This window comes from Dendropsophus ebraccatus, chromosome 2 (assembly GCF_027789765.1).
Source record: "Dendropsophus ebraccatus isolate aDenEbr1 chromosome 2, aDenEbr1.pat, whole genome shotgun sequence".
NCBI classification, from domain to species: Eukaryota; Metazoa; Chordata; class Amphibia; order Anura; family Hylidae; genus Dendropsophus; species Dendropsophus ebraccatus.
The window spans coordinates 26,031,709-26,057,649 of record NC_091455.1 but is presented as its reverse complement, the minus strand read 5'-3'; the positions used below and the strand labels follow the sequence as shown (position 1 = coordinate 26,057,649).

Below are 25,941 nucleotides of genomic sequence, written 5' to 3'. Positions count from 1 at the left end.
ACGATCAATCATCTCCGATCAGGCAGCCTCATAGACCGTAATGGAATTTTCAAAACAGAGATTGCTTTGTACTGGAGAATGAAATGCAGTGGTAAGCAGCAGGGAGACCACCACCAATGAACACTTGGCCCTGTGAGCTTTTTTTTTTTTTTTTCAAACCGAGCATGAGGCATTTGATTACCGATGGCTGAAGAAGTTAGATGCAGCCCTAGGGAGTCTTGGAAAATATAGATACAGTATGTGGCCTATGGTGGTATCGATTTTTTACAGGTAGCTTTAGGGTTGCATCCAATTTTTTCAGCCACTGGTAAACAAATGTTGCATGGTTGGGTTTGGATGAACTTGAGTGTGCTCGAGATTCACTAATCTCTAGTCCTTTATGCTCCACTACGTATTTTGTTATTTGCATTTATCAGTATCTTCACCTCACCCAGGAGAGAGTTTGCTGCCATTTACTGCTGGGCTCCCCAACAAGTGCTATGCCTGATACTCTCATATGAGGTCCATGCATAGATCCATGTCCATCCTTGCAGTAGAGTAATTAAGAACCGGTTTGAACAGTAGAACGAACCAAGAAAACTGCACTTACACTTACAACTGCACTGCACTTACAGTGTTTTCTGCCACACCCTGTCACATGGCCATGCTTCGTAAGTCCATGGGCCATCTCACCGGGCACAGATACAAATACATGTCAAAAATTTAGTTTGTTTTTTTAATCCGTTACATGAACACTTTAAGTAAGCACAAAGATAAACATAACTTACTTGAAAACTGAATGGCAAATCCCGATTTGCTGATGTAAAAATCGGTGTCGAATTGGATGGTGACAATATTGAGAGTGCTGTGAATGCCCTCAGGAATAAGGGAACCGCTAATCTCTTTGAGCAACATTTCATTTTCGAGAGGTCCATCCCAAACACGTAGGATGTCGTGTGAGGCTTCCGTGTCGAAGGCGAGGAACTGAAGACTGTGAATGCAAGAACAATAACCATCTTTTAATAAATTGAACAAGCGCCCTATAAATATAAATGGAATAGGAGTCCTACATTAGATAATAAAAAAGCCGTATTCCCGAATTCGGAAACAATTACTGCTCATTCTTTGAATAGTGAAAGCTATTCAATTTTCCAATATGCTTTCTATATCAATTCATCATACTTTTCTCCTTTCAAAAGATTTTTATTAGGTTTTTCAAAACATAATATGTTCTGCATAACTGCAACATGGCACCACGTCAAGTACAAGAGTACATATCAGCAGAGTAACCGAGGACATTGTACATGGTAATCTCCATACAGGCAGACTCATCATACAACATCACTATTCCAAAGCAAATGGATCCTTCATTACGACTTCCAGTGGGTAATAACCTTATAAGTATGTACACTCACCGGCCACTTTATTAGGTACACCTGTCCAACTGCACGTTACCACTTAATTTCTAATCAGCCAATCACATGGCGGCAACTCGGTCAAGACAATCTCCTGCAGTTCAAACCGAGCATCAGTATGGGGAAGAAAGGTGATTTGAGTGCCTTTGAACATGGCATGGTTGTTGGTGCCAGAAGGGCTGGTCTGAGTATTTCAGAAACTGCTGATCTACTGGGATTTTCACGCACAACCATCTCTAGGGTTTACAGAGAATGGTCCGAAAAAGAAAAAACATGCAGTGAGCGGCAGTTCTGTGAGCGGAAATGCCTTGTTGATGCCAGAGGTCAGAGGAGAATGGGCAGACTGGTTCGAGCTGATAGAAAGGCAACAGTGACTCAAATAGCCAACCGTTACAACCAAGGTAGGCAGAAGAGCATCTCTGAACGCACAGTACGTCGAACTTTGAGGCAGATGGGCTACAGCAGCAGAAGACCACACCAGGTGCCACTCCTTTCAGCTAAGAACAGGAAACTGAGGCTACAATTTGCACAAGCTCATCGAAATTGGACAGTAGAAGATTGGAAAAACGTTGCCTGGTCTGATGAGTCTCGATTTCTGCTGCGACATTCAGATGGTAGGGTCAGAATTTGGCGTCAACAACATGAAAGCATGGATCCATCCTGCCTTGTATCAACGGTTCAGGCTGGTGGTGGTGGTGTCATGGTGTGGAGAATATTTTCTTGGCACTCTTTGGGCCCCTTAGTACCAACTGAACATCGTTGCAACGCCACAGCCTACCTGAGTATTGTTGCTGACCATGTCCGTCCCTTTATGACCACAATGTACCCAACATCTGATGGCTACTTTCAGCAGGATAATGCGCCATGTCATAAAGCTAGAATCATCTCAGACTGGTTTCTTGAACATGACAATGAGTTCACTGTACTCCAATGGCCTCCACAGTCACCAGATCTCAATCCAATAGAAAATCTTTGGGATGTGGTGGAACGGGAGATTCGCATCATGGATGTGCAGCCGACAAATCTGCAGCAACTGTGTGATGTCATCATGTCAATATGGACCAAAATCTCTGAGGAAGCTTCCAGCACCTTGTTGTATCTATGCCACGAAGAATTGAGGCAGTTCTGAAGGCAAAAGGGGGTCCAACCCGTTACTAGCATGGTGTACCTAATAAAGTGGCCGGTGAGTGTGTATATATAAATATATATATGTATATATATATATATATATATATATATATATATATATATATATATATATATATCCCATAAGAAATAATTGAAACACAGTGCTCTTTGTTGATACAGAACACCTTACCTACCTTTTTGTGTTTGTCTGTATCAGTAAAGAAGGGGTTATTAAATTAACTCTACCTCTACATACAACTCCCCAGGTGGCTGCAAACCTGCTGGTGCTGATAACTATTGGTACTAGTGACGGTTACCTGGAGCAACTATTGGTGAAAGGGTTAATTTAGGGGTCAGAAAGAAGTAACGTTCATTAACCATCCAGCACCACGTGTAGGCACTATGGTGGCAACGTGAGCGGCGCTAGATGTCTAGATGAGGAGTCTTTAGGGAGTTAAAGCGCTCACTGATTGGGTTACTTCTATGCCAGCAGGATCGAAGCTGCCTGAACACTGGCGTAGGAGGGCGCCGCAGCCTCACTCTGACAGTTGTTTGTGTAAATGGGGGGGGGGAATCATAAAGTCAATGACATCTGGGCAAATAATTTTTTATGGGAGGATTCAGCAATAAGCTGTTGGTTTTCGAATGATTGGTAGTGAGGCACAAAGATGTCAAATTATAGTACCTGCAACATCAGACAGATGACCACACATGGCAAAATGGAGGGAGGATGGAAGCTACTGGCATTCTGAGGGTGCAAGGGGAAAGGCCAGGGAGGTTTCTTACTAGAGATGAGCGAGTCGCTGATCTCAACGAAGTGCTTCATTTGATCAGCGCTCCACTCATCAAGGCCGTAGCCTTTCAGTGCTGCTCCGCTGCCTGACGCTCAACCACGGTCGCTGGGGAAAAGATGGATCCAATCCTGGTAAACTGGGAGAAGTTTCCCACGATTGGATCAAGCTTTTCCCGGCATCCTGGGAGTGCTGAAAGACTTGATGAGTGGAGCGCTGATCAAATGAAGCACTTCGTTGAGATCAGCTGTTCGCTCATCTCTATTTCTTAGGGCCCTATTACACAGGACGATTATCGTGCGAAAAATCGTTAAATTGTTCAAATTTAAACAACAAACGTTCTGTGTAATTGCAGGCAACAATCAAAAAATTGTCCGTGTGTCGTTGATCATTGAGTTAGATCTGAACCTAAAATTATCGTTAATCGTTTTCTGTAATTCCACATTCATTCACTCAAGTTCCGCATTTGTTCACTAATCGTTCAGTGTAATTGCACATTGTTCATTGTTTTGCTGGGATCAGATGGAGTAAGGGTCCTATTACACGGAGCGATTTTTAACGATAAACTACTAACGATAAACGATCGCAAACGAGATGGTTTATTATTAACCTGAATTCGTTCACCATATTACACAGAACGATGGTCTTTAGTTATGATTGTTACTCCGATCGTTATTGCAGTCGTTACTATGATTAATTATTCCTTCTGATCCCAGCAAAACAATGGACAATGCAATTACACTGAACGATTAGTGAAAAAATGCGGAACTTGAGCGAAGGATGTGGAATTTCAGCGAACGATTAACGATAATTTTAGGTTCAGATCTAAATCAACGATATACGAATGATTTTTAGATTGTTGCCTGCAAATACACAGAAAGATTATCAAATTCGAACGATATAACAATTTTTTGCATGATAATCGTCCCGTATAATAGGGCCCTTAACGATCATAGTAACAATCACCATAACGATTGTAGTAACAATCACCCTAACGATCGTAGTAACGATCGTAACTAAAGAATATTGTACTGTGTAAAATGGTGAATGATTTTAGGTTAACGACAAACAATCTCGTTTGCGATTGTTTATCGTTAGTCAATCGGTAAAAATCGCTCTGTGCAAAAGGACCCTTACTCAATTGGCCAGACCGGTAGGTTGCAAACTGCCTACAGAGGGATACTGGGCATGGCAGAGGTGTACTGGGCATTTCCCTTGTGTAATAGCCCCCATTTCTCATAGGTTCCCTATGTATATTTTAGCCTAAGACTGAAATAACTGCAGAGGAAACAGCATTTCAATACATTCTAATGGAGAAACTACTGAAAGGTGCACAGTCATGACAAATATGATATATTTTGAGTGAACTTGAGTTCACAGAAATTCACATAAGGTAATTTTGTGATTTCGGATTCGGTCTTCAATTACCTTCAATTTGTTTTAACATAGAAATGAGATCATTTGGGTGTCAGGATCCTGACATTATCATCTGTCATCGTTCTTAAGAAGAATTGTTTAATGGGAGAAAATTTGCTGGAGAAAATTACAGTAATGAAAAGAGATGGTAAATCTCTGCCGAGTCTTCTGACACTTTATTGTATTATCTTACTGTTTTATGTTCCAAATATATTTTGGTGTTTTTAATCATCAAGTGAACTATGATCCAGAGAGCAGGAAAGCCATGGGTGTAGATGGGGGTGCAAAGGAGAGATAGCGGTGGTGCCTGAGGAGACCCAGAGATCCTTCTCTGACAGATAAGTGTAGTAAAGGAGTCTTTTTTAACCCCTTAAGGTCAAAGCCAATTTTCATTTTTGCACTTTTGCTTTTTCCACTTTATGTTTAAAAGTCCATAGCACTTGCATTTTTTCACCTAGAGACGTATATGAGCGCTTATTTTTTGCAAAACCAATTGTACTTTGCAATGACAGGCATTATTTTTCCATAACATATGCTGCGAAACTGGAAAAAAATCATTTGCGCTGTCAAATTGAAAAAAAAAGGAATTTGTTTTGATTTCGGGAAGTTTTGCATTTACGTTATTCGCCCTGGGGTAAAACTGACTTATTATGCATGCTCCTCAAGTCGTTATGATTACAACGATATGTAACATGTATAACTTTCATTGTATCTGATATATGTTCCCTAAAATCGTTCCATCCCCAGGCTTGTAGAGCTTTTATCCTTTGGTCTATGGGGCTGTATAAGGTGTCATTTTTTGCGCCATGATGTGTTCTTTCTATCGGTACCTTGATTGCGCATATGCGACTTTTTGATCACTTTTTATTACATTTTTTTTCTGGATTTGATGCGACAAAAATGTGCAATTTTGCACTTTGGAATTTTTTGGCGCTTACGCAGTTTACCGTGCGAGATCAGGAATGTGATAAATTAATAGTTTTGGCGATTACGCGCGCGGCGATACTAAATATGTTTATTTATTTGTTTATTTATATTTATAAAATGGGAAAAGGGGGTGATTTGGACTTTTAATGGGGGAGGGGATTTTTTATTAATAAAAAAACATTTTAACTTTTATTTTTACTTTAACTAGAAGTACCTCTGGGGGACTTGTATATAGACAGCACTGATCTCTCATAGAGATTAATGCTGTGTATATACACAGCAAAGATCGATCAGATCGGTCATAGATTGCTATGGCCTGCTGCAGGCCACAGCAATCTATTGCCGAGTCGGGATCAGCGTCATTCGGACACTGAGGCCCGGCACGGGCGGAAGAACGGATCTCCCCCCAGCTGCACTTAGAGGCTTAATTAGCCGGCGCGGCAATTGGACCCGCGCCAGCTAATAGAGGCACTGCCCGGCTGCACATATCAGCCGGGATCAGCGCCGTTCAGAGCTCTGGACCCACTCTGAACACCCCCCACGGCACCATGACGTATCAGATACGTCATGGGTCGCTAAGGGGTTAAACACATTTCTTCCATAAAGGTAACTGTACATAAAAGGAAAAAAAGGAAACACAGTGGCGCTGCATGTCCAGGCAGATAAACCCTGTGAGATGTGTATGTGCAAATTCACACAAATGCACACTCATCTGGTTAGGTCGAACGTATTAGGCACAACTCTAATGTAGGCTTGAAGGTATATAAGGAGGGCTGCTGCCTTCAACCTTCCGATTTCCCTGGATGTGGGATCGGGATCAAACTCCAAATAACCTTGCAACAATGGTGGATTCCTTGGCGCTCAAACCTCCAGGCACAGTCACTCCACTTCAATCAAGAGGCAGAGATTCCCAGTATTCTTGCCAATCAGATGTGTTCTTTATTACTACACGTTTTAAGGGTTAACCACCCTCTTCATCAGGCAGGTCATCAGTTGCCTGATGAAGAGGGTGGTTAACCCTTGAAACGCGTAGCAATAAAGAACACATCTGATTGGCAAGAATACTGGGAATCTCTGCCTCTTGATTGAAGTGGAGTGACTGTGCCTGGAGGTTTGAGCGCCAAGGAATCCACCATTGTTGCAAGGTTATTTGGAATAAAGCTAACTGTGTAATAAAACTTTTTATTGGGTACTCGATCGAGCACTTTGTGGTGCTCGGTTAAAGGTGGCCATACACCTTCATGAACCGAAAACTGAACATTCCCACCCGCCACAGAAACCTAATGTATATTTTTGGTTCTCATTTTTGTATATTTAATATAAACATCCCTTCAAGGGACATAATATACAAAAATTATACCAAAAAATAAAATAAGTGAACCAGGTACCCTCCGCTCTGCCGAGCAGGGGCCACCTGGTTAAATGCTCGAGTCTCCCATTGATTTCAATGGGGTTCGTTACTCGAGTAACAAGCACTTTAGTGCCCCATCAAAATTAATATATAAATATTTTATTTTAATTTTTTGTCACATTTTTACATTGACTGACAGCCTTAAGAGGCAATAATGCCACCAATGGGGGGAACTGTAGCCTTGTCCTGCCACAGTTACATATCACTAGTGCTACTGCATGCATTGTTAACAATACTGAGCCTCCCCGATGTTTATTGTAATGAATGTTAGCATCTGAACACACATTACTCTTGGGGAAGCTGTCTGTGTCACTAGCGCTACAGGTTCAGTAGCCTGTAGCAGAGGGAGCAGTGATTGACAGTTATCCCCGCTCAGCGCTTCTGACACAGACAGCTTCCCCAAGTCTACTGTCTATTTTAATCATAACAAGTATTTTATAGACATTAGGGAGAGCTCAGTATTGTAAGAGATATGTAACTGTGCTGGGACAGGCCGTGTGCAACCCTGCATTTCCTGTTACAGCCATTGGTGGCAGCAAAGGGGTTGTGTAACCTCTTACTGCTGTCGTTCAATATAAAAAATGGCAAGTGGCAACAGACAGACTTTAACAGGATGTTTAGAGACCCATCTCTTGCAATGAGGCTGGGAGACAGGGAGAGAAGCGCTCAGCCATATGCTTCTCCCAACTGCTTTTAGTGATCAATGGGGGTCTGAAAATTCAGGTTCTCACTAGTGTTGTGCAACCACTGAAATGCTTTAGTGCTCAACTCAAGTATCAAACCCCATTGAAAATGGGAGACTCAAGCATTTAACTACAGTGGGGAATGCCTGGTTCAACGTAAAGGGATATGTAAACAAAACGTACAAAAATTAGAATGAAAAAAGGCAATAGATTACTGCAAAACCCATTAGAACTCCGGCAGTATGCCAAGTTCCAGTGTGTCTTGCAGTAACATATTGCATTTTGTTGTTCAAATTTTTGCATATTTCATTTACACATCCCTGCAAGGGATCAAAATATACAAAAATTACAACAAAAAAAATGCTATACACTACTGCAAGACACATTTGAACTGTACTAATGTGTCTTGCAGTAACCCAATCTCCCCAAAGTTTGATCGAGCACCCTGTCCAATAGAGCATGCTCCCTCAACACTAGTAATTAAAACTTTTGAGATTTCTGTACGGCTTGTCATGTCAATTCTCTTTTTTCTTTTTCTTTTTTTAATGATAGGAATGCTGAGCATAGCCAGGCTTGCTGCACCTGGGGTAAAAGTTGTTGGTGCCCATTGGCACTGCCCCCACTTTGTAGCTCTTGCTGGGCGGCATCAACAAACTTTGTTCATGAGTTTCTATCTTTTAGTTTCTAAGACATTTGATAGATTTTCCAAATCAAACATAACATGGACCTGCTTCCTATATCTTATATACCCCAACTGTGTACTGCGGCTCTTCAGATCTCTTCTGCTCATAATAACTTATTGATGACTTACCTTTATCTTGAAACCTACTCTCCCTCCCTGCTGTTTTCCATCTTGGCAGCTTACTCTGCCTCATCCTTGTAACTTTTAAAGTCTTCTTTTCAAACAAAGTCTCACCTCTAACACTGCCCTATTTTCTTAGCCACACAGATTGAGCCCTTAAAAGACTGCACCAGCTTTGCTACTGTGTATGCCTCCAAGCGTAAGCTATAGTTCTACAACATACTAAATATTCTTGGTTATAAAATGGAAGAATATCTCCAATATAACCAATTATATAAATCATTTTTTATTTTATTTTTTTACATTCTATGTTATGTCTTTGTTTTATTAAGCTGACACTTTCCGTTGTGTAGATATTATTTCTCAACAGTTGTCTATTTTCTCTAAAAGTTGTCTATGGGGACAACCAATTGCAACACAGCTGCAACAGGTCACTTCTGTTCCTGTGGCACCTGGCCTTGTAAATTTCCTAGACTAATAGCACTATGGAAAGTATGCAAGGGAGCGGAGACACCTGTCTAGAAACAGGTGACCCTGCTCCTTATGTGGCCTGCCAACTGCCCTAAACGGTGGCATTTGCAACAATGCAACTTTTCTTGCTTAAATAATAGAGATGGGCGAACATTTCAAATATTTGGTTCGACAAACTTTGAAGTAAAGTTCAGATTTGTCCGAAACGAACCTTAAACAAACTGCACTAAAACAGCTAAACGATTGCAGGCATTTAGCTGCTTGAGTGCTGTTCATAAAGTTTTCTTATCAATACGTACCTGTCTGCACTCCCCCCGTGTCCTCCTTTTCTGCTTTTTAGTGTCCCCCGCAGCTGCCAAAAGCCTGCTCAGCCAATCACTCTCTGAGACGGGAAAGAGCCGCAGCCAATCATTAGCTGTTAATCTTGAGAGTGACAGCCCATTCAGCTGTGGCGCTGCCCCATCCCAGTCAGTCAGTGGTTGAGCGGGCTGGTGGTGGCTATGATCAGTGGGGGACACACCCGATTAAGGAGCAAAGACAGGTGAGTATTCCTTTTTTTTTCTATTCATTTCTATTTTTTCTATTTCTATGTGTATTAAATTGTGCGGTAGATATTTTTATGAATTCGTTCCAGTGCTAAACCAAACTTTATGCAAAGTATGGAATGAATCTTAGTTCGTAAGATTTGGTCTAATAAATATTTCAAATCTATATATTACAACTAGCATTAAAATAGTATAAAAGCCGAAGTAACCCACCGTTAACTTTCACATGTGTGTGATTTATTTTTTGTTACTTTAGATAATTCGATGCAATTACTACTGGCCGCTGTTTCCTCCTCAATCCTGTGATTCTATATGTAACACAAAAGATCCGAGGCAGTTGTCATGATTAATTAGCTCCACTCCCCTACGGATTAGTTGTGGGATTTGACTATACTGCCTCACATCATTTTCAGTAATGTTAGTTCCAATGAGCGGCTACAAACCACATATTACATACATAATTATGCAGATATTTAAAATCATCGCTATTACCGGTATAATAAATCTTTGTTACATTATTAAAGCTGATCTTCTGTCCAAGTTGCTATAATGCAGTACAGGGCTTTCGTCTACAGATAGATGGTCTTGTTTTGTACTGTATGATACACGCAAGGAATGCAATAAAAGAAAGCAATTTATTTCTTTAGAGTTTATTTATATAGGTACATGCTACCCAACAGGCACTGCAGGTGATGAGCTATAGTTGGAATAGATTATAAAGGGGTGTTCCAGTTTCATCTTTTGCATTGTATGTCATTTTTAATGGAATTTTCTCTGATTCACTGGGAATCTTCTCATTGTGTTGTTGAGATCTTGGCTCATAGTAATTGAAAAAAAAAAACAAAAAAAACTCTTCATTGCTTCGTTCTGGTAAATTCTCCAGGATATACAATAGATCTGCCTTAGGTCCCTATTACCTGTTCGGCCAATAATCACCTTATATAATAGGTCCGGAAATTAGCCAACAAACAAGAAATTGCTTGATTATAATGGAGACGCGTCACCGAGAGGAGGGGATATCATTACACTGGGGAACACTGGGCCTGCCTAGAGTACACAAATGGGGGTAAAGTGCACATGAAGAAACCAGTGCCCGTTGCAGGAACTGAGGGGGTTTTGAAAAATGGTCTACACCACTAGGATCTCTGCTCCGGTGCCGACCAGGTATTGAAAAAAACAAATTCACTACTGGAATTGGTACATTCACCTTAAAAAGTACTTGGACAATAAAAAAAAACAGTAAACGGATAAAAACTGATAAAAAGAAAAACGGTGATGTTGGACCCTGAAGTCAGTCGAATACTATGATTGAGACAATCATAGTCTCAAAAGCTAAAGAAGTTAAAATGATTAACCCTTTAAGGACATGGCCCATTTTCGTTTTTACGTTTTCGGTTTTTCCTCCTTGTGTTTAAAAGGTCATAGCACTTGCATTTTTCCACCTAGAAACCCCCATGACCCCTTATTTTTTGCGTCACTAATTGTACTTTGCAATTACAGGCTGAATTTTTGCATAAAGTACACTGCGAAACCAGAAAAAAATTCGAAGTGTGGTGAAATTGAAAAAAAAAACGCATTTCTTTTATTTGGGGGAAATGTGTTTTTACGCCATTCACCCTGGGGTAAAACTGACTTGTTATGCATGTTCCTCAAGTCGTTACGATTAAAACGATATATAACATGTATAACTTATATTGTATCTGATGGCCTGTAAAAAATTCAAACCGTTGTTAACCAATATACGTTCCTTAAAATCGCTCCATTCCCAGGCTTATAGCTCTTTTATCCTTTGGTCTATGGGGCTGTGCGAGGTGTCATTTTTTGCGCCATGATTTGATAATTCTATCGGTACCTTGATTGCCCATATACGTCTTTTTGATCGCTTTTTATTACATTTTTTCTGGATTTGATGCGACCAAAAATGCGCAATTTTGCACTTTGGGATTTTTTTGCGCTGACGCCGTTTACCGTACGAGATCAGGAATGTGATTAATTAATAGTTCGGGCGATTACGCACGCGGCGATAGCAAACATGTTTATTTATTTATTTATTTGTTTACTTTTATTTAAAACCTGGGAAAAGGGGGGTGATTCAGACTTTTATTAGGGGAGGGGGCTTTTTACTATTAACAACACTTTTTTTTTTTTTTTTACACATATACTAGAAGCCCCCCTAGGGGACTTCTAGTATATACACTGTGATCTCTCATTGAGATTTCTGCAGCATAGATATGCTGCAGAGATCCATGAGATCGGCACTCGTTTGCTTTCGGCTGCTGCAGCCGGAAGTAAACGAGTGCCGAGCCGAGGACGGCGCCATCTTGGACGCGTCCCCGGCCGACATCAGTAACGGAGATCGCTCCTCCGGGACAAGGTCCCGGAGGAGCGATCTCCCCCACTAGACACCAGGGAAACGTTGCCTCCGGTAATCGGAGGCAGCTGTCAACTTTGACAGCTGCCTCCGATTAGCTAATTAGCGGGCACGGCGATCAGACCGTGCCCGCTAATAGCGGCGGTCCCGGGCTACACGCGGCACCCGGGATCGCGGCACTTCAAAGCGGGGCCGCCGCGCGGCCCCGCTTTGAAGTGCAAGTGAGGACATAGGACGTACCGGTACGTCCTATGTCCTTAAGAGGTTAAGAACATGAAAACTGTATCTGTTCTGCATGGCTAACATCCCAAAAAAAATAATTTTAGGAGGTACCTAATGGGTTCAAAAGATTGCTCCACCACAGATTAGAACAGCAAAATTAAAAAAAGTCTTAGGGTCCTAATAGAGAAAGTGATTATCAACCATTATTTCCTATGGGCCACCGAACAATCTAAAGATTGTTCGGGCAGCCTCTCCCACCCAGATGTTGGTAATGGCATCGTCAGCGAGCGGGGAATAAGGAGCAAGCGAGCACTAATCTGACAGGTCAGTGCTCTCTTGTTATGAAATATTGGGCTGTCTAATAAGCCCCTTAGTCTTAGGGTATGTTCACATTGAGCAAATGGGGCGGAATTCTGCCTGCTTCAGACTCAGTGACCGCATCTCTATGGGAGGGCTCGTGCGCCTCCGCTCAAAGAATTGACATGTCAATTAATTGAGCGGAGAGTGGAGGAGAGCTCTCCCATAGAGATGCGGTCTGACACTGAAGCAGGCGGAATTCCACCCCATTTGCTCAGTGTGAACATATCTTTACAATATAACTGCATGAGAATGCAGAAACTATACACACACCTGTATTGAAATACAAATTCAAATGTAAAATTTTCAATAATGAAGCATAATATTTAATACTTTACCTTACAATATTGCCAAGATCCACTTCAATAACCCAAGTGCAGCGTAGATTATTGTCATAAGGAAAAGGGTATCCAGGGGATAGAATTCTGCCAGATGATTCTCCTTTGAAACGGCCACCACATTCAGCTGGTGAAAAATAGAAATCCAATCATTGTCATAAGGAAGTACATAAAGTCTATGACAAATGTCTGGAATTAAAATAAAAAAAAAAACTTTATACAGTATAAAGTTTTAGCAAACAAATGATATTACCGATACAAGATGGTAGTGGGTAATCCCATGCCCTCCTCTCTCCAGTCATACATTTCAGCAGACTGCTTCCATGGAGTGTGTATCCAGGGTTGCATCCGTAGATGATGGTGCTTCCAGCAAAATGTCCCTGGTCGCTGATTTTGTATCCAAATTGTGGCACTCCGGGGTCTTCACAGTGTGACAGTTCAAAACCTGAGAAGACGATAAAACATACCCTAAGTAGTAAGGAATTTACTTATGAATATATTTATACCAATATGTATGTAACAGTAAGTCATTAATACAGAGCACTGTTGAAAAATCTGAATGGGGTTGATTTTGGGGGGCATCAAAATAATGCGTTAGGTAGGGAAGAGCGGACCAGAAGGGTAAAGTTCAGGGTCCGTGTCTGAATCCCTGTGTCCCTGACACTGCAGGAGCCCGACACACATCAAACTCAGGGTCTGATGAAGACATTGGATGATGACTCCACCAGGGACTGTCCAAGGAAAACATAGATGCTTTCTTTCAAAAACAGCTCCTCTCTTGTCCTTAGATGGTGTGCGGTATTGTAGCTTAGCTCCACCGAAGTGAATGGACATTAGATGTAATAGCACACACCTAAGCACAGGGTTGATATTTAGTTTTTTGTTTTTTTTCTGTTGCTGTTTTTCTTTTTTTATTTTTAATTCTTCTTCTTTTTTTTTTTCCTTTTTTTAATCCTGAATAACCCCTTAAGATGCTAGAATGAGCAATCTGATCCCAGGAGTTGCAGGTGAGTGTCAGCCATCACCTGCCACACATGGAGGAGGCTCAGCTTGTGAGCCCAGCATATATGCAGAGAGTGCCCAGCCTCGGTACAAACATATGGGAGCTCACTTAGGAGTTGAATGATTAAAACACACTGACAAGGACTAATACTCACTGGTATAAACCAACTGGAAGCCTTCATCATTAATTTCAGAGTCCGAGTTGAATTCCAACCACAAATGGTTTGATGTGCTGCTTAGTGTCAGTCCCCTCAGAGAAGATGCTGTGAAGGCGCCCAGTAAGTGTGCTGTGTTGTCTTTCCCATCGTATATCTGTAATACAAGAAGGTACATTTATATACCGTAATTGTTCACATATTAAAAGTGTTGTCCAGACTATGGAAAAACAGCACCATCCCTGTCCTCAGTTTGGGGGTGGTTTTCAGTTCAGTTTCATTGAAGCGAATGGAGTTGAATTGTAATACCACACACAACCTGAGGACAGGGGTGGCGCTGACAGTAGCTGCGTTTTCTAATCTTGGATAGCCCCTTTTAGTTATGAAATGTCAAAATAAAAAGAAGAAAAGAACAGGACATTTCTGAAAGATTACATAATTACTAAAAATGAGAATTACCGCTATCCATGCAGGCACCTAAAAAATGTTCTTATAGAATATCTGTGGGTAAGGTGTATGGCTATGTTCACACAAGGATTTTCAACCGCCGCTACTTAATAATCAAAACCATTGCCGTTATTTTGTGTATCAAGTAATGGCCGTTGTTTAACATACTATGGCGCGTGTCATTGCAATTACAGCCGCTCATACATTATTTGAAGTTTAGATTAGACATGGCCACATTAATTGCAAACAGCGGCTGTTATTTTATACCATGTGTAAGCCAACATCCGTTGTTTTAATAGACTTCGATGGAAATAATTGAAGACTGAAAACAACGGTCGCAATTTTACATGCGCCAGAACATAAATTGTAAAAATCCATCAAGCAATACTATAGAGGGGAAAGGCTGTATGAACCAAAACAACCTGTATGTTAAAGACGTGCATACAAATAGGGCATATACTATCTAGTCCCTGCCCACTGCAGCCAGTATGCTTAGTTTAGCATGTTGGTCCTCTTCTGTTTCCCTGTAGTGGCCTAGGCTCTGTGAGAGGTGTCCGGGCTGTGACATCATTGGTTCCTCTGGAGCTGAAAAGTATTATTTCTAACCATCCTATGTCTCCCTCTCAGATCACCTAAGGTTCTAGGGATTGTGGATTTTCCCTGAGGTCGTCTGTGATCTCAAAGGAAGACAAAGAATGCAGAGCTGATTCAGCTCATTCCCCTCCTCCCCAACCAAACCAGGAAGTGAGAGTGGGATTCAACTGTGCCGAGCTGAATCAGCCAGGTGATAATACCGTTTTAGCCTATGTTCTGATCTCTGATTTATTTTTGAACAGCCATCACTTTAAGGCAAAAATACAGCCATAATTTTGTTTACTGTTGTGTTAACATGGCCTTATTAATATGCTCCGCAAAATTAAGCTAATAAAGTAAATAAAGTAAACTAAATAAAGTACTTAAAAAAAAACTTTGATTATGTTTACACAATGCCTTTCTGTGGCCATTTTGCAGCCGTTTTTTTTTTTTACGGCCATCATCATGGCGCCAAAAGGCAGCCATTTGATGAAAATTACGGCCGTGTTTTAGTGCCAAAATGATAAATGTCCAAAAAATGGTCACAACACAGCCAAAAAAGAAAATGTGTGAACTTTAAGCCCTTATATGACTATATCGACAAAAGACTAAAACAATTGTAGCTCTAAGGCTATGTTCCCACAGTCAAATTTATGGTTGCTTTGTTGGATGCCCATTTAACGGCAAATAACAGCTGTTGATTTAAAAACGGACATTATTATACAAACTATATTTTAAAATAATGGATGTTATTTGCTGTTAACTGGTGGGCGTCCAATAAAAACAGCCATCATTTTGACGGTGTGTGAACACAGCCATAGAACGTAAAAAAATTGAAAAAAAATTTAAATGAAAAAAACTGTTTGGGTAATATTACCCCAAATGGCTTTATCACTAAGTGGTTAAACATATCATGGACCTGTGGGAACAGATTCTTGATAAGCTGCTTTAAATTTCAGAAGATTTTAATAAACTAAATAGCAGTGAGGACTTCATAACATTGCAGAGGAACTAATTTTACTGTACATTGTTACTTAATTTGTAAATAACGTCTTAACACTTTGAATAAATTCCAATGATCGGTTCGCCTTGGGGCATGACAGAAGAACAATGGAAAACCGCGCAAGATAAATTACTTCTGAAATGAACTTGGAATGGGGCCGAAGTTGAAGACAACTGTTCTTGAAAAACTAGTGAAGCAGTACATGGCTCTGGGAATGAATTTTGACTAAACCATACTCAGAATTATTCAGTGGAGAATCTGCGTTTCTTATCTATCATGCAGGAGATATTATTACACGGTGTATGTCAAATGTGACGCTTAATATCTGTTTAACTGCACTAAACTATCCTCTGCTCTGTCTGACGGAATCTAGGATAAAAACCTAGAATATTCCATGGAAAAGCCAGTTCATGTTACAATATAAAAGATAGTTCGGCTCACAGTAGCGCGAAACGATCGTCGCTCTTTCCTGTGGAATGCACTTGTTTGTTGCTCTGTATCTGACCTGAAATAAAGCATCAATTTTATGGATTCGGTGAGTGCTACTGTATTCTCTACATTGCCGAACTGTGTGGCTGCGTGAGTAGAGCACCACCGATACAGTGACCTAACCCAGAGCCCTCATTGAGGCAAGCAAGCCGCCTAGTGACTGTGTCTGAGTGCCCACTCTATCTCTTTTTGTTGTGTTGCTGGGACAATATAAAAGATAACTTTCCCTCTCTATGAAGCAAAAATGCCAAAAAAAATTATTTTCAAAACCAGCTGATATTTGGAGGCCATAGTGGTCCAACAGGGTGGTCTAGTTGCTGAAAGAGCCGGATCAATACTTTCAGGCTATGTTACCACTACAGGAAAAAAATGCATCTTTCTATCGATAACAACGGCCTCAAATAAAGATCCTAAACATTATTTGCGGCTGTCATTATCAATAGATGGCCGCCTTCTCTCGATAAATGCCGGCCCATTCCTGTAGTGGGAACATAGCCTAAGGTTATGTTCACATAATGAAAATATAAGGGCAAAATACAGCCATCATTTGAAAAATATAATGGGCCCCATTGAAGTCAATGGGAAATAGGCCATCAATAAAAGGAGTGGTTTTGCAGGTGGGGACCACTGACCACTTCTCAGTATCTATGCTTTCTGGCTAATGTTTTGGTCACTTTTGAATGTTGGTGGTGCGTTAACACTCATGGTAGCATGAGACAGATTCTACAACCCACACAAGTGGCTCAGGTAGTGCAGCTCATCCAGGATGGCCCATCAATGCGAGCTGTGGTAAGAAGGTTTGCTGTGTCTGTCAGTGTAGTGGAGAAAGGCCAGTTTACTAGGAGACGTGGGGGAGGCCGTAGGAGGGCAACAACCCAGCAGCAGGACGCTACCTCCTCCTTCGTGCAAAGAGGAACAGGAGGAGCAACAGGAGGATGGTATGAAGCCCAACACCGTGCAGGACGCTTGTCATTTGCCAGAGAACACCAGGATTGCCAAATTTGCCACTGGTGCCCTGTGCTCTTCACAGATGAAAGCAGGTTCACACTAAGCACATGTAACAGAGTCTGGAGACGCCTGTATTCCAGCATGACCAGTTTGGCAGTGGGCCAGTAACGGTAAGGGGTGGCATTTATTTGGAGGGACGTATAGCCTTCCATGTGCTCGCCAGAGGTAGCCTGACTGCCATTAGGTACTGAGATGAGATCCTCAGACCCCTTGTGAGACCATATTCTGGTGCCGTTGGCCCTGGGTTCCTCCAAATGCAGGACAATGCTAGACCTCATGTGGCTGGAGTGTGTCAGCAGTTCCTGCTAGAGGGAGGCATTAAAGCTATGGACTGTCCACCCTTTCCCCAGAACTGAATCCGATTGAGCACATCTGGGACAGATCCTGACAGCACGTAGATGAAAAGAACTGGAACATTGGAACCATCATGGCTGTGGAGTTCATCCTTGGGTACCAAAATGTTGTCACCACAGCAGTTATACTGCTCTACAGCTCATATGAAGAAAAACTATCCTGGGCCTAATACAAAAACTCTAACAGCCCCCACCTTGATACTTTGCCATCCTGATGTTTTTGATATGGTTCATGGGCTTTTCAGGCCCCTTTTTGAGTCCCAGTACGACTATTACCTCGGCACTCTTCATAACCACAACCTTCCTTACAGGGACACTGTTTTAGTGTTCTTAGAACCTCAAGCAACCACTGTTCTATTTCTGCCTATACTTTTTAGATCTGCTTAAATAAAGTTACATCCAATATTAAACAGCCTTTCAGCATATAGATAATAAATACCGCACTAAAGAGACTAGGAACAACTTGTAAATTACAGGATTTCCTAGGGTCCTGGTTACACCCCGCTGGGTTGGCATTGCATCGCAGGCAGATGTTTCTCCGTCTCACCAGGAATCCTCTATGAACAATCTAAGTAATGCTGCATTTGGGGAATCATGAAATATGTTGTTATGCACACAATAATGTAATAGAAATACATGTGCCCATAAGGGACCGCCATATGCCTCGAAGTTTTCATGGAGACACATGGTATAAGGACTCTGTGAAAAGCAAAAATTTCGGTATGTTTTACCAAATAGAAAGGTAGGATCCCGTTCTGAAATGTAGTACTGCCACATTATGCAAATTATGGCTGTAATTTGCATACTACACCCTCTGTCTGTAACACAGACAAAAAGGCAGTACAGTATTAAATAATTGAAAAAAAGGTCATAATGTATAATATTAAAAAAAACTACAGACACATTTTTGTGTTATTTTGAGCCCCTACTTAAGGGGTAGTCCAGAAAAAAAATTCTTCTCTTTTTTCTCTACTGACCGCAAATTTCCCATAGGCTTCAATGGAACACATCAGTAAAGAGGTTATCCAGTGCTACAAAAACACAGCCACTTTCTTCCAGAGACAGCACAACTCTTGTCTCCAGATAGAGTGGGGTTTTTGAAATTGAATTGAGCTTAATTGCAAACCACATGTGAACCGGAGACGAGAGCCATGCTGTCTCTAGAAGAAAGTGGCCATGTTTTTGTAGCGCTGGATAACCCCTAAGCTATGTTCACAAAACTTCCTTCTTTTTGGCCATATCACTGCCATTTCTTTTTTTTTTTTTTTGGGGGGGGGGGTTTGGACGGCCATCATTTTAGCACCAAAACGTGCCAGTTATATGCAAATGTATTCGCATAAAACAGCTTGGTCTTCGTGGCAAAAGGACGGTCGTTCAAAGAAAAACATCCCAAAGAGGCCAAAAAAGACGTTGTGTGAATATAATATAGGCCAATATTTCAAGGCCAATTTTGTGGTACTATTTTAGGCTGTGTTCACATAACATAATATATCAGTAAAGAACAGACGCTGATTGCAATGGAATCAGCGTCCGTTTTTTACTGCAGGGGCGGCATTGCATTGAAGTCAATGCAATACCGCCCGCTGTGCTCACACAGTGTTATGTTAACTCCCGTTCTTTAGATCAGCCGTTGAAATAATGTACCTGCCTATTATTTTCGGACACTGTTCAGTGAAATAATCACTGTTCACACCATATAATGTGCAGTGACGGCCGCACATTACATTGAAGTGAATGGCTAATTGACTTGCAGGTACACCCGACGGTGCTCGCAAATCAATAGTAAAAGGAGGACATTCCTGCAGCCCATACAGACGAATCGGCTGCAGGAATGTCCTGAATGCAGCCCGGCGGCTGGAAGTTTAACAGCGTCTGTTGCTATGCAACGGACGCTGTTAAACCAAGTGTGAACATGGCCTAAATGTTACACTAGACAGTTTTAGGCTATGTTTACACAACTGGAAATGTATTATTATTTATTTTATGTATTTACTCATTTTAATAAATGATGACCGCAAATAATGTTCATAAACATTGTTTGCAGCTGTTATTATAAAAAGACAGGCCTCTTTTTCATGGCAGGCCGTAAAAACGGCAACAAAATCCCATAGCGGGAAGGGAACATGGGCTTAACTATGTGTGAACATAGTTTAAAAACTATACAGTTTGTATTTTTCTCCTCACTCTTCACGCGTCGGTAACTAAATTCCAGCACTACATTTATTTATATTTAAAGTGTCACTGTCTTATTTATTTATTTTTGCAGAAATCAATAGTACATGTGATTTTAAGAAACTTTGTAATTGGGTTTATTAGCCGAAAAATGCATTTTTATCATGAAAAAGCAGTTTAAAGCTCTCCCCACTGTCTTCATTGTTTTCTATAGAGAGGGGAGGGGTGGAGTAAGATGAAGCACCAAAACAGGACAACAAAGAGTTAATTTACAGCTACATCACTGGGCTATCTCCTCTAAAGTCAGCACTGACCTCTCAGACCTCTGAATACCAGCTTTCACACAGCTTCCACTGTGTAATCCTTTGTTCTCTGCTCTCTGCTGATGACTAATCTCCCTGCTCCCCCCTCATAGATTACACAGGGCACGTCTGATGTAATGTCCTGATAATGAGCAATGAATAAGAGAGAGGAAGGGGGGACCTGGGGAAAGTCTTTTTGAATGCAGATAATCGCATATTTGCCTAATAAACCCAATTACAATGTTTCTTAAAATCGCCTGTACTATTGATTTCTGCAAAAAAAAAAAAAAAAAATTACAGTGACACTTTAACTTTTTGTTATAATTTTTCTTTTTTTTCTTTTTTTTTAAAGTAAAAAATGTTCAGTCCTCATAAGGTTAATAAGTTTTCTGTAATATTAAGGGTCTATTCACACGTCAGTATATTTTTCCAATCCGCAAATTTCAGTCAGTATACAATCCGCAAATTCAGTCCGTATTGCATCCGTATTGCTTCAGTAAAATACGGACCCCATAGAGTTGTATTGGATGTGTCAGTTACTGTCCGTACTAGGGTCTGTCCTTTTTTTTTTGCGGAACGGATTGCAGCCCAGTACACAACACGGATGTGTGTATAGGTCCATTGAAATACATTGGTCCTATATTATTGCGGATCCGCAATTAAGGACATGAACAGGACGTATGAATAGAGCCCTAGGGTAAAAATAAAATCACCTACTTTTAGTACATCTCCTTGTGCTAAATGAAATGTTCTGGCTGAAATATTGATTCCTTTTCCTGCTTGAACTTGAATGCTGTAAATACATTCATGATTATTTTCATAGTTCAGCGGGTAATTCGGAGACAGCAGAATTCCTTCATTATTTGTCGCAGATGCTCCGCATTCAGCTGCAGATAGGAGACACAGAGAGAGAGAAGACATGTTAATAGGCAATACTCTGCTTCATAACTGCTTTTCCCAATGAAACTGTAAAACATAACTAAGCACATTAACATAATTACCAACCCGATCCCTCTAAACTGGAGGTTTTAACATTCTCAGCTGAAGCACAATTGTCTCACTCAAGGGGATGGATATGTCCCTGAAGTGCTGTAACAGGTAAGACTTGGATGCTATATGCCAACATTACAAGGATGAATACTGGAGATGAATAAGGAGCAGACTAAGGTTGATCACCGAGTTATTGATTCTAATGAATATATTATGAATCCCACTTAAAGTCTATAGAGCTTTGGCCACGTTTCCTTTATCTGTGCTAAATATTTAATTTGTTCCCCTAGTCTTGTATCTAAATGCTCAGGCCAAGAAAAGCGATGTGTTGGTGCCCCTCCCCCAGCTACACCCCAGCAGTGTACCTGTCGTTTAATTTTATTTTTTTTTTTGCAGAAATCAACAGTACAGGTGATTTTAAGAAACTTTGTGATTGGGTTTATTAGCCGAAAAATGCATTTTTATCATGAGAAAGCCATTTGAAGCGCTCCCCCCTGTCTTCATTGTTCTCTATGGAGAGGGGAGGGGTGGAGGGAGATGAGGCACCAAAACAGGACAACAAAGAGTTAATTTACAGCTACATCAACGGGCTATCTCCTCTGAAGTCTGCACTGACCTCTCTGACCTCTGAATAAAGGCTTTTACACAGGTCCCGCTGTGTAATCCTTTGTTCTCTGCTCTCTGCTGCAGACTAATCTCTCTCCTCCCCCTTCCCTCTCCATAGAACAGACAGGATCCAACTGATGTAAAAGAGTCAAGATTTCCTGATAATGAGCAGTGGATGAGAGAGAGGAGGGAGGGGGGGGCTGGTTAAAGTCTTTTTGAATACAGATAATGGAATATTTGCCTAATAAACCATATTACAAAGTTTCTTAAAATTGCCTGGACTATTGATTTATTCACAAAAAAAAGTACGACAGAGACACTTCAAATATGCAGAATGCTATGTTACATTCATAAAGGCAATTTCCTAGGTGTACTTATCAGTCTCTCTACTAATGTCCATAAAAATACCAAATAAAGTACCAAGAAACTACCAATAGGTGTTTTAGACTATGTTTCCACTACGGGAACGGGCTATCATTTAATGCTTTGTCAATACAGTAGTGCAAAGGATTAAAGAGTTCTGCAGCTTCTGGCATCATGATGAATTCCGATGTGGGGGGTAGTGATGATCGAACATGTTCTAAATGTTTGTATGTTTGTACGGCACCAAATGATCGTGTTCACCGATCAAGAACAATTTGTTTGATGATCGAAATGGTTATAACGATCAATTTTGAACATGCGAATGTTTCTCTCACAATGTAAGCCACTGCGTAATTTACTCTTTGCACCTGATAATCTGTAGTCATGTGCGTAGAAGGAAACTTAAGTTTCTACTGTACGTTCATTCTTTGTTTGTGAATTTTCCGCAAACACAAGCCGATCATGATTTTTTTTTTTTTTTTTATTTACGTGTTCAGGATCCAAACCGAACATTGGGATCTTTGCTCATCACCAGTTGGGAGCTCCGAACTCTGTTCCGCAGCACATGACCTCTATTTACAGACCATGCACGGAACAGGTGAGTGCCCCCTAAGACTGGGTCTAAAAGGATTTTGTTGGATAAAGCCAAAGCCCTACCCCCACTTGTCTGGCAGGATTTAGTAAGAGGCGCACACCTCTTAGTTAATCCGGCAAGCCCCTCCCCTGTCACATGGCTTGTGAAAAAATCTAGACCTTCTTCGGGACAAGTGTAGATTTTTCCATGGTTTACACCTGTCTCCAGCTACAGCTGATAAATTAGGCGTGGGAGGAGGCCACATCTCCTCCCTGCCTTGACACATCCAGTGGGGAATCTCCATTGAGCATGCCATCAGGCTGACATACACCATAGAGAAGGTAAGCATTGGCATCATCTCTGTGGTGTACACCACTGGTGCAACATTAGTACAGCAGCAGGTTTGCCTAACAGACAGCCCTGGAATCCTTTCTATGTTCACATGCCTGACTGTGGGGCACTTCTATGGTGTCTGACTGCGTCTGTGGGAGTGGGGAACCCCCCTCTGATCACGTCATGTAATGTGTCAATCAGATGTTTTAATGGACAGGATCAAAGGTTCCTCTGATGCTGCCCATGCTTCGGAGGATACTTAAGAACTGGAGCTATAAGTAACAACCCATGTTCTTAATGCAGGAGCAACCCTGGGGCAACAAGGACTCTGTCTACTGCAGCAACGCCAAAAGTCGACACCAACCCCAAACCCGTACTCAAAAGAGAGTGGATGGCTGTCAAGAGGTTAACCACCAATTAAATTTAGGCAAATGGGGCTGAGTGCATTACCAGACATAGAGAGGCGCTGTTTCTAGAGGAGAAAAAACCCTTTAAGTATATAAGTTTGGGACATTATATAGTATACATTAAGAGAATAACTTTTTTTTTTTCCCTCCCCATTTAGACAATTGCAGATAACACGTTCTGATATCATGGCGAGCTGTGCCCAGCCTTAGAGTTTTAAGTTTTTGAGTTGCCTTTTTTGACATTTTCGGCACACCACAGTTGGGCAGTAGTGATTACTGAGAAGTGTTGATCAACCATAGGTACATAATGCCTCCAGCTCAGCTTTACTTGATGTCACAGCTTCTGCAGTTGTTTGAGGACATTAACTTTCTATTTCCACTGCTCCCATTTAGAGTGAGAACTTTTCTCGGAGATGACTTGCCTGTGGGAGAGTTGCGTAAAGTGATCTTTTAAAACAAATTCAAAGAGGACTGTGATAGATGATAAAAAGCGTAATTCTATAGAGAGTAGCTGGTGCTTCCTGCAATTCTGCAGTAATCATGTGTAAGTGGAAACTGGATTTTAGTTTTATTGTAAAATCTGAAGTTTTAGGAAAACTTTTCCACCAATTTGCAGCTCCTTTTGGTCAAGTCACAAAGTAGATGGAAAATAAGTTTTTGTTGATCAGACAATCCAAAGCTTTATACGTTTTATGCTATAATGTATTGTATTATATGAGATTGTTATTTGACTAATTATACTGTTTAAATTTTTTTACCTCCTCATTTAACTTTTTTATTTTTAGCACAAATGTTGTGCAAATGGTTGCAAAAATGCCAGAATGTGGGAATATTATGAAAAAACAAAGAGACCACACTGAAACAGTTCTCTAGCATGAAGGCCTCTAAACATTTCCTCTAAATCTTATTCAACCAAATAGGATAGGGTCACCTGACGATGACTGAACTGGACAGCTGAGAAAATATTCATAGATCCTCTCTCAGTCTGGAGGACTCATCATATCAGTGTAGTGTAAAAATAGTGTAATGCATTACTTCTCCTGCGGGGGCACTATAGGGAAAGTGAACAGTTCCTGCTGAGTTTTACAAAATATCCCTAAGATTGGTCTATGAAGGACCCTTTTACAAAAACAATCTGTTTTAAGGGTCCTCTGTAGAGATGAGCGAACCGGGTTCGGGTTCGAGTCGATCCGAACCCGAACGTTCGGTATTTGATTAGCTGGGGCTGCTGAACTTGGATAAAGCTCTAAGGTTGTCTAGAAAACATGGATACAGCCAATGACTATATCCATGATTTCCCCATAGCCTTAGGGCTTTATCCAAGTTCAGCAGCCACCGCTAATCAAATGCCGAAAGTTCAGGTTCGGATCGACTCGAGCATGCTCCAGGTTCGCTCATCTCTAGTCATCTAATAATCATAAGGGAAAATAAAATAAGTTTCCAATAGAAAAAATAGGCCTTTTCCCAACTGGTGTGTTTAATTTGTGCTTTGTTGCCGTGATAAGTCAATTTTGGACTTGCATAGTACCACAGTGATAGAGTTAAAAATAACTCCTATAGCCCTGCTGATCAGAAGAAGACCTCATGAGACAGAGGCCCAATTCTAGGGGGAAAAAAATTCCTTCTTGACTACAAATATGACAATCGGCCTTAAAGGGAATCTGTCAGCATCTGGACCCGACCCGAGGTGCTGACAGTGTGCATTAAGTGGTTGCTCACTAGTTAGCAGGTTACCTTTACCTTAGGTGTTTGGAGAGGGGATGCTGCACAATTCTTTTCATTGTTCTGTCGAAGAGTTGTTGTGAAGTGCTAATGCGGCACCTCCGCCTTCCTGTCCATGAATATTCAGCGGAAGCATGCCTCAACTCACGCTCACTCAGTCTTATATTTTTGCACTGCTAAAGTCAAAGGGCGTGAGCGTTGTCCAGGCAGTTTGCAAAAGCACTGGTGAAATCACGGAGTGCATGCTTCCTGTCTTTTTTGTTCGCGCAAGTGCCGTATCGGTGTGGTGACTGTCCCAAGCGAGGGCTTTGGCTTCAGTCCCTCAGTGCGTGTTCACCGCTACTCTGGCACCTGTGCAGTTGAGGTCGGCCCCCACTAATTATTTATGGAGAAGAGGGAGGAGGACGGAGTGGTGAGGTTTGCCAGAGTGCGACACAAGCGCTTCACCCCGACTCCTCTTTGACTTTTGGTTACAGTACAAGAAATGAAATTGCATCATGCATTGCAGCATCCCCTCCACTTAGAGCTGTGTTACACAGAACGATTACACGCGCCAAGGGGGAGGGGGGGGGGGGGGGCTGCAGGG

At 41.3% G+C, this 25,941-nt stretch overlaps 1 protein-coding gene across 1 annotated transcript in view; it reads right to left on the bottom strand.

The window, feature by feature from the left end:
- CSMD3 (CUB and Sushi multiple domains 3) overlaps positions 1 to 25,941 on the bottom strand; it is a 467,563-nt gene that overhangs the window by 368,652 nt on the left and 72,970 nt on the right. Inside the window, exons 11-15 of the mRNA XM_069959625.1 lie at positions 21,078 to 21,247; positions 14,014 to 14,170; positions 13,110 to 13,301; positions 12,857 to 12,983; positions 768 to 970 (exon numbers count right to left, since the gene is read on the bottom strand). Of these exons, the coding sequence (XP_069815726.1) occupies positions 768 to 970; positions 12,857 to 12,983; positions 13,110 to 13,301; positions 14,014 to 14,170; positions 21,078 to 21,247 (849 nt within the window). The remainder of the gene's footprint in view (positions 1 to 767; positions 971 to 12,856; positions 12,984 to 13,109; positions 13,302 to 14,013; positions 14,171 to 21,077; positions 21,248 to 25,941) is intronic.